Source organism: Polypterus senegalus, chromosome 1, assembly GCF_016835505.1.
Source record: "Polypterus senegalus isolate Bchr_013 chromosome 1, ASM1683550v1, whole genome shotgun sequence".
In the NCBI taxonomy this organism is placed as follows: Eukaryota; Metazoa; Chordata; class Cladistia; order Polypteriformes; family Polypteridae; genus Polypterus; species Polypterus senegalus.
In genome coordinates this window covers 113,236,420-113,246,419 of record NC_053154.1, presented here as the reverse complement: position 1 = coordinate 113,246,419, position 10,000 = coordinate 113,236,420, and the positions used below count along the sequence as shown (strand labels likewise).

General features: G+C 37.6%; 1 protein-coding gene across 1 annotated transcript in view; it reads right to left on the bottom strand.

Moving 5' to 3' along the window:
• gfm1 (G elongation factor, mitochondrial 1) overlaps window positions 1–10,000 on the bottom strand; it is a 72,832-nt gene that overhangs the window by 45,241 nt on the left and 17,591 nt on the right. The window contains exon 7 of the mRNA XM_039756350.1: window positions 3,551–3,705. Within this exon, the coding sequence (XP_039612284.1) occupies window positions 3,551–3,705 (155 nt within the window). The remainder of the gene's footprint in view (window positions 1–3,550; window positions 3,706–10,000) is intronic.

The following is a 10,000-nucleotide window of genomic DNA, read 5'->3' as shown; positions in this document are numbered from 1 at the left end:
TATCCTTTGGAAACAGAAAATCTTTGCATTTTTATACAAAATTTAGACAAAGAAAATCTGCAGACTGTCACAGTATCGATGTAGAGGTGGTGCACTCCTACAAGATCTTGGGTGGGGTCCACATAAATGACAAGCTGGACTGGTCTTATAACACAGAGGAACTAAATAGGAAAAAACAGTGCAGGCTTTCGCATCCTTTATATATTCTACAACTCTACAATGGACAGTATTATCTTCTATACTCCTGTGTGCTGGGCCAGTAACTCAGGAGAGGCCCATCGAATCAACAAAACTATTTAATAAATAGAGCTCAGTTATAGGATGCACTCTGGACCCCCTGGATGTAACAGAAAAGTAGAATATTAAAACAAAACTGAGGGGCATTATAAACAAGGCTGCACATCCTCTCTTTGATATAGAGTACTTTCAGCCAACAAATCATTCGTCAAAAATGCTTCTGGGGCTCCTTTACACCAACAGCAATATGCCTGCAAAATGCCTCACTGTGACTGTAACTGCCAAGTCAGGAGTTCTCTTTCTATTTAAATTTTCTTTCATTTTAGTCATTCTGGTATAAGTTCAGACCAAAGTGTGTGTGGATGCATCTATATTTATGTACTGTATTTATTGAGCTTCTGTAAAGAGCCAAGTTTCCTCCAGAGGACAAATAAAGATCTCTCTGTATAAGTGCAACTAGTCAAATAGCATGGGCCCTCCCAGAATGAAGGTGGCAATTTTTTTTTCACAAATGTTGCACTTCTATAGATAGTTTCAATTACAAAATACACACTTGTTAGGAGAGAATTGTTTTAAATGTGACAAAAAAAGATATTAAAAAACAACAAAAGAATAAAAACATATTTCATAAATGACTTCAGGCATAAGATTTTCATTACAATCATGCTGACCTGACAATGAGAGTTTACAAGCACACACAAAACCAGAATGAGGCGAGTAACCTTGTTAAGGCAGAAACCTGGTTTCTTAAAAACCTTCATTAACATTTACGAGTCCACTTATAGCATTTTTCTTTGGCATAATACTCCAAAATCATTAAAATGTACAAAAAAATAATGTTCTTCTTAAAAAATGTTTTTTAAATACATTTAGTCCTTCATGTGCTGTGAAAAAGAATTCCCATCCCCTTGTTACAATCCTGACCCCATTAGGATTCAGTGTATGGAGTCACTGTGTCATTTGATCATATTGTTTCAACCTATCCCTAGCAAATAGCCAGTTTAAAACTAAACTGATACTTGATAAGTTTTTGTTAATGGATTGCAGGCAGCAGACCTTTTTCTGCTTGGCTGTGTGATTGAGTCCTGCAAAACAGCAGTGTATTGGTAAGTGTGATTCTTACCTTAAATCCAGTGCTGCTGAAGTAATAAAACCACAAAATATTTTTACTTCAATAAAATATGACATTACTCAGTACTGTAAAAAGTAACTGGGCTACATGTAACAAGTTACTTTTAACAAGTTAGCCCCAGCAATGCTCTTGACATTGTGCTGCAGAGGTTAGAGCTATATATTTAGCTTATCAACGAATATAGTCTCCTCCACAATTATTGGAACTCCTGGGAAAAAATGGCTTAAAAAAAAAAAAACTTTGGTGAATTATCTTAATCTCACTTTGAAAATGAGAGAAATCCAACCTTTAACTTAAGTTAATTTATTCCAAGTTAAAAAATAGTTAATCAAGAAATAATTATTTTTAACAAAACCGTATGTTCCATGATTACATTTCTGCATTTAATAAATTGTAAAACACCACTGCACCTTCCATCTTAGAAGATGGGAAAATGTAGAACAGGGAGTTAGAGACCATTCCTCTTTACAGAATCTCTCCTGATCATCCAGGGTCCTAGGTCCTCTCTTGTGCACTCTCCTCTTCAGCGCACTCGACAGGTTTTAAATGGATTTTGGTCCATGGATTGAGACGGCTATGGCAGAAGCTTGATATTGTGTTCCTATAACCATTTTTGTGTTGATGTGGATATGTTTGGATTGCTGCCCTGCTGAAAGAGCCATTGACAACCCGGTTTTAATTTCTTGGCAGGAGCAGACTTTTAAATATAAAATCTCCTTCAGTTGGTTGGCAAAAAAGCAATTTTTTTGTTTCGTCTAACCATAAAACACAGTTCAAATTAAAGTTCCTGTAACATAATGGAAACTCCTTCTAATAATTGGTTGGCATGGAGGTGGAGTTTGATGGTAAATTTTGGAGACTTGGTAACTCCTAGATGCTGCTTTTTTCTGAATTTCTACAACAGTGATCCTTAGGGAAATTTTTTACCTCTTTTATCATCCTCTTCATAGAGTATGGGGAAAAATAAACTTGGGTCCTCTTCCAGGCATACAACATTATGAATGTTGTAATTAATGCCCTAACTGCAGTGAAGCAGCAATTTTTTTATTTTTAATAGCCGTTTCCTGACTTAAGGTCAAAACACACTTTTCTCTCATTTGAATTGTGTGCTCTCTTATTTTTCCCATGCTGATGAATGAATAAGACAATTTGGCCTCTTAAAAACTTTTTTAAAACGTAAGCAATAGACAGAAAGAAAATGCTTCAGTTGCACTTCACTCATAAGATTTTCTAGGGATGTCGATAATCATGGCATGTGTAATTTGTTAAAATTAACTACTTCTTGATAAGGGAGTGTTTTTCTCAGAATAAATATACTACTATTAAAGGCTAGATTGCTTTCACTTTTTCCAGTGCAAGATTAAGATAATTAACCAAAATTTGATTTTTTTTTTATAAACAACCCTTTTCATTTATCTTTACCAGGGATGCAAATAATTGTGGAGGGGACTGTGCCTCTTCAGCTCTTTGCCAGTATCTATGGTAACCTTTCACTCCCAGGGGCATGGTTTCCTGTTACAGTACTTGTTTTAAGAATGCTATACTTCTTGTTTCTGTTCTGAGAGTGAATTAATTGCATAAGGTATGATTTCTCAAAATTTAGACAAATAAATAGTCATTTTATACTTGCAATATTCATGATCACTAAGAGGAGAACACATTTAGCACCAAAAGTTATGTGTATTGTTGCAGTCTGAGCTTTGGACTCCATCATGACATCATTATGACAGTGATGTCACTACAGCACTTTCTCATTGTTGTTTTTGTTGTGTGCACCACTATTTTGTGCTAGTTTTGTCTGGCAGCAGAGATATTTTTTATATTGATGTCCATTCCTAGTTTTATCAGACATGACTGTCTATGTGCCTTAATCAGGCAATCTATGTTTAGTTTTTCTCAATTGCTCAAACAAACTGGTCAGAGTCACTGTATACCTTATTTGTGGCACAATTACTTTGACTTGAAAATAATCACCAATAAGCTTCATAGAGCAAACACCCATGCTTCTACAGAATATTAAATAAAATATATAATAAAATTTTAAAAATCATTATCCATAGAAAATGTTTCTTTCAGTAACACAAATTCTTTGTCTTTATCATGTCAAATGTATTTTTAAAACCTAATCAGAAAGTTTGAACCCTTCAAAATATAAATAAAAAAATGAGAGAGCATACTCACTCCTGGTTAAGAATTGCATAATTCTGGACTTCGGACGGGTTAGGCAAGTAGTCTAAAGCAGCATCCAAGAGAGGCTGAACTCCTTTGTTTTTTAAAGCACTGCCTACAAGAACAGGGCTAAAAGTCCGCTTAATAGTAGCTCTTCTAATGGCAGCCTACAACAAAATGGGAAAAAAAAGAATTAATTAGCAATAAACTGCTACAATTTCATCACAAATGCTGCAGATCACTGAAATCACAGCAATGCAATAACAGTGTATAATTCCTAATCATGTAAGGCTTTAATGAATGGTGCAAAACAGAATTTTAAAATCAAACATGCAAAAATCACAGCTAAAGTTATGAAGGCAAAATAATGAGTTACTCAAGAGCATTAATTATATCACCTAATAGAAAATACGAATGACTGGGCTTGCATTACATAACAATATCTATTTAATTCAGTTGAATAGAAGGAAAGTCTTAAAGGTTTTCAGAGGAATAACCACGAAGCAAAGCTCCTTGATAATCTAAGATACAAATGACATGGATCTACTGACAATGTCATAAGAGTAGCAACAGGACTTAAATTGTAAGACTACAGTGCATAGGTAAATAAAACATTTTCATAGTCTAAAGAGATAAGACAAAACTAAAAACAAACAGCCAATACCAATGCCATAAAACAATAGAATGGTGTCAACTAGAGGGATGAGTTCTTTAATCTTGCTGGCATAATAAAAAAAGATTGCGTCAGAACATAACACTAAAACGTGTATTAGATCTCAACTGAACATCATAACAGAGTCAAATATACTGCCAATGGGGACATTGGTATAAAAGACAGTAAACCTTTTTTGTTTGAAGAATAACAAATAGCAATAACCTACTAACTTGCCAAAACATATTTTTTATTAAATAGAAAACAGTAATGGAAAAAAAAAAAAACAATGTAGTTTCGGTGTGCGTTCAGACTGCAATGGACTGGTGCCCTGCCCAGGGTTTTGTTCCTGCCTTGAACCTAAGCTGGCTGGAATGGATTCAAGCACTCCCTGCAACCCTGGAATTTGGATTAAGAAAATGACATGACAGAGAAATACCCAAGTAAAAAAAACAGTATAGTTCCTGCGGTGTTCATTGTTTTTAATGTCAAAGAGCTTACATGTTTACATTTTTAGAAATGCAAAACTTCACAATATCTAATTTATAAAATTACCAGGAGTGCTTTGTAGATTTTAAAATGTAATGTTAATTACAAAATCTCACCAAAAAACTTGGGACACTTTCTAAAAATGCAATAAAAACAAATCTGTCATTTGGTAATTCTCTTGAACCTTTAATTAACAGGCAAAAGGATAAAGAAAAGATTTTCAGAGTTTCCACAGACAACCTTAATTCTATTTGTTAAACACAAATACATTTAGAAATTGATGCCTGCAACACATTACAAAAAAGTTGGGAGGCAAAGTAAGATTTAAAGGTTATATAAGTAACATTATGTAAAAACGAGTAAACGCACACATCATGGCCGCCACTCATTCCCAGTGTTCATTTGACGCTTCCTCTGAGCACGTACTCAGAAATTAACGTGATGAATGCGCGAGTTGCAGTACCAGCACAAACTCAGGGGGGTGCAGTGTGATCAAGTCGGAATGTGACGTCAGAGTCTTGGCTTACTATCTACATGTGACAAAGAGCCGCTTTGCAGAACCTACAGGATCGATGCGCATGCTTCAGTGTCTGATGAACTGCGTCGCGTATTTCCAAACATAATGACACAATGCATTTTAAAGGTCTTTTTTTTCACCTTCACCACAGCATCAGAATGTACGGAGGTGTATTTGAGCCACAGAGAAAAAAAATTAGGGACACAGTGAAAAGGTCTATTTTGTGATTAAAGTGGAAATTTTGTCTTTAATCACAAAATTTCCACTTTAATCTCGTAGATTATTTAATCATTAAAGTAGACCATCGTAAACATCATTTTAAAACTGACCCATTTGTTAACTGCTGCGTGCCTCTGGGGCTTCCTCCTAAACTTACAGCAGTGGCAAGCAGCAATTGCCAAACAGAACACATTAAATTTATGATATTCCAGCTCCCTGCACATTTAAAAACCTTAGATTTATACTTGATATCATTTTCATGATGAAATGCATTAAATTATGTATAATACATTTTACAGATAAATCATTAACTTCATTTAAATAAGAATACTGTTAATAATTACACATGGAGGGGTGGCACTGTGGTGGAGCATTAATGCTGCTAACTCACGGGGTGTCAACGTCCCTGGTGTTCCCTACCTGGAGTTTCCATGTTTTCCAGGTGGGTTTTCACACAGTGTGCTTTGGTTTCCTTCCAAAGACATGCAGGTTTGGGGATTTGGTGATGCTAGTGTATGCGTGTGCTTGTATTCAACTTATGAAAAGCTCATGCCCCATTCAGGGATTGTTTCTGCCTTGTGCCCGATGCTTGCTGGAATCAACGCATCCCTGAATTGATGAATGTACTCATTAAAATCCATCCTTTTCAGAGATACTGTGGCAAGGTGTCCTCAGAATTGAATGGATGTTTCAGGAAATTCACAATATAGCGAAGCAGAACATTTTCTCACCGTGATATCTCATACTGCCACCTGGTGGAATCTTCCAGATTTACATTAAGTATGTGTGCAAGTATAAACAGTACAGTACACTGTTTGCATAGCAGTAGCGTCAGCAGGAGCATGCGTTGCGTGAAGAATAAACAGCATTTCATTAGAACCCATCATGCTACTGTGACAGAAATGCCAAATCGGCTTGGGAGTACTTTGGGAAATCACTGTCACTTAACACATTCTGCCACTGCATCAAGAAATGCTCCCTGAAATTTCATTAAGCAAAAAGAAAGCCATGCATCAATTTGGTGCAGAAACATCAGAGAGTTCTCTGGGCGCAAGCTAATCTGAGAAGGCCTGAAACAATGGAAACGTGTTCTGTGGTCAAGTGAGTCCAAGTTTCAGTTTGTTTTTGGGGAAAACGGCTAGAGGATTCTATGTGCTGCCAAACATGAAAAAGACAATCCAGACTTTTATCAATGAAAGGTGCATCTGTGATAGTATGGGAGTGCATCAGTGCCCATAGCATGGGGATCTGTATATATGTGAAGGCACCATTGATGCAGAGGCTTACATTGGAATTTTAAAGAGACACATGCTCCCGTCAAGACAATGCCCTATCCCAGGAACTCCATATTTATTTCAGCAGGACAATGCCATGCCTCATTCTGCACAAATTACAAAAGCATGGCTTCACAGATATACAATCAGTGTGCTTGACTGGCCTGCCTGCACTCCAGATCTGTCTTCTATTGAAAATATCTGGCACATCATGAAGAGGAGAATCAGACAGCGAACACAGACTATTGAGCCTCTCAAGTCTTGTATACAGCAATAATGGGCAAAAATTCCACTTGAAAAACTGTAACACTTAGTTTATCATTTTTCCAAACGATTAAGAAGTGCAATTAAAAGAAAAGGAGATGTGACCTAATGGTAAACTTGCCTCTGTCCCAACTTTTTTGGAGTGTGTTGCAGGCATCAATTTCTAAATTTGTTTACTTTTAACAAACAGAATTAAATTTGTTGGTAAAAACAGTGAAAATCTTTTCTTTGTCATTTTGCCTATTAAATAAAGGTTCAGGTGAACTACAAAATTACAGATTTCACTATTTTTTTGCATTTTTAGAAAGTGTCCAAACTTCTTTGGAAACCGAGTTTGTAGAAATTATTCATATTGTATATAATCCTTCATATAAAGAATGCATTTATAAGTGGTGTATAAACCAAAGCACAAAACGGTAAAATTAAAACCATTCAATGTTTTATCTACTCAAGTCAGTCTTTATAGTTCTGTGGAAAAATGCATAAAGCTGAAAAAAGACATGCTAAGCTATGTAGAGAGACTATTATTAAAGAAGTATTTAAAGTGGAAAAGTTTTTATCTGTCTGTAGGAGACTGCAGAATTCATCAGCAGTATGTGATATTTTTAGGTTGCTGTGGTATGCTTCAAGTCTTTTTTTCTCACTAATACTGTATAAATGTGACCATCAGAGGACATCTTTGACTTCAAATGATAAAATGCTTGAAAAGAATAATGTAATCTTAGAAAAGAGTATGTCCTAATGTCAGATGTGCACCTCTGGCAAGAGACCACACAGCTTATTTTGATCAAAATTTGCTTTAGTGCTGAGTTGTATGTGTGCATGGGACTGGTACTGTCTAATCCATTGACAAGTAAACTGAAATATTATTAAACTAGTTCTGCTACCCTATTAAGGATTGAAAACTAAGTAATCAACATAGACCTCAGAATTAACATTTGCAGTACACTATGCAAAGCATAGGTCTCTGTTATGTGCCACTTGGTATGAGATCCGTAAAAGCATTGTTGATGTTTATGATGCACCTTTAGGATATCAAATGCAATTCATTTTATTACTAACAATGTTTGTGATGCACTCTCTTTTATAATGACAGAGACATATCAACCAGATAGACACACATTTCTTCTTCTTCTTTCGGCTGCTCCTGCTAGGGGTTGCCACAGGGGATCATCTTCTTCCATATCTTTCTGTCCTCTGCATCTTGCCATCACCTGCATGTCCTCTCTCACCATATCCATAAACTCTCGCTTAGGCCTTCATCTTTTCCTCTTCCCTGGCAGCTCCATCCTTAGCATCCTTCTCCCAATATACCCAGAATCTCTCCTCTGCACATGTCCAAACCAACACAATCTCACCTCTCTGACTTTGTCTCCCAATGGTCTAACTTGAGCTGACCCTCTAATGTACTCATTTCAAATCCTATCCATCCTCGTCACACCTAGTGCAAATCTTGGCATCTTTAACTCTGCCACCTTCAGCTCTGTCTCCTGCTTTCTGGTCAATGCCACTGTCTCCAACCCATATAACATAGCTGGTCTCACTACTGTCCTGTAGACCTTCCCTTTCACTCCTGCTAGTACACGTCTGTCACAAATTACTCCTGACACTCTTCTCCACCCATTCCACCCTGCCTGAACTCTCTTTTTCACCACTCTTCCACAATCACCATTACTCTGTACTGTTGATCTCAAGTATTTAAACTCTACCACCTTCGCCAACTCTACTCCCTGCATCCTCACCATTCCACTGACCTTCCTCTCATTTACACACATGTATTCTGTCTTGTTCCTACTGACCTTCATTCCACTCTAAAGCATATCTCCATCTCTCCAGGGTCTCCTCAACCAGCGCCCTGCTATCGCTACAGATCACCTATGTCATCAGCAAACATCATAGTCCACGGGGACTCCAGTCTAATCTCGTCTGTCAACCCGTTCATCACCACTGCAAATAAGAAAGGGCTCAGAGCCGATCCCTGATGTAACACCACCTCCAACTTGAATGCATCTGTCACTCCTACCACAGACCTCACCACAGTCACACTTCCCTTGTACATATCCTGGACAACTCTTACGTACTTCTCTGCCACTCCTGACTTCCTCATACAATACCACAGCTCCTCTCGAGGCACCCTGTCATATGCTTTCTCCAGGTCCACAAACTCCTTCTGGCCAATTCTAAACTTCTCCATTAACATCCTCAGAGCAAATATTGCATCTGTGGTGCTCTTTCTTGACATGAAACCATACTGCTGCTCACTAATCATCACCTCACTTCTTAACCTAGCTTCCACTAATCTTTCTCATAACTTTATACTGTGGTTCATCAATTGTATTCTCCTGTAGTTACTGCAGTCCTGCACATCCCCCTTATTCTTAAATATTGGCACCAGTACACTTTTTCTCCACTCCTCAGGCATCCTCTCACTTTCCAAGATTCCATTAAACAATCTGGTTAAAAACTCCACTGCCATCTCTCCTAAACACCTCCATGCTTCCATAGGTATGTCATCTGGACCAACAGCCTTTCCATTTTTCGTCCTCTTCAAAGCTGTCCTTACTTCCTCCTTGCTAGGCCATTCCACTTCCTGATTCACTATCTCCATATCATCCAACCTCTTGTCTCTCTTTCATTCTCTTCATTCATCAGCCTCTCAAAGTACTCTTTCTATCTGCTCAACACACTCTCCTCACTTGTCAGTACGTTTCCATCTTTATCCTTTATCACCCTAACCTGGTGCACATCTTTCCCAGCTCGGTCCCTCTGTCTAGCCAATCGGTGCAGGTCCTTTTCTCCCTCCTTAGTGTCCAACCTCTCATACAACTCATCATATGCCTTTTCTTTAACCTTCGCCACCTCTCTCTTCACCTTGCGCCTTATCTCATTGTACTCTTGTCTACTTTCTGAATCTCTCTGACTATCCCACTTCTTTGCCATCCTCTTCCTCTGTATACTCTCCTGTATTTCCTCATTCCACCCCCAGGATTCCTTTTCCTCCCTCCTCTTTCCAGATGTCACGCCAAGCACCCTTCTTGCTGTCACCA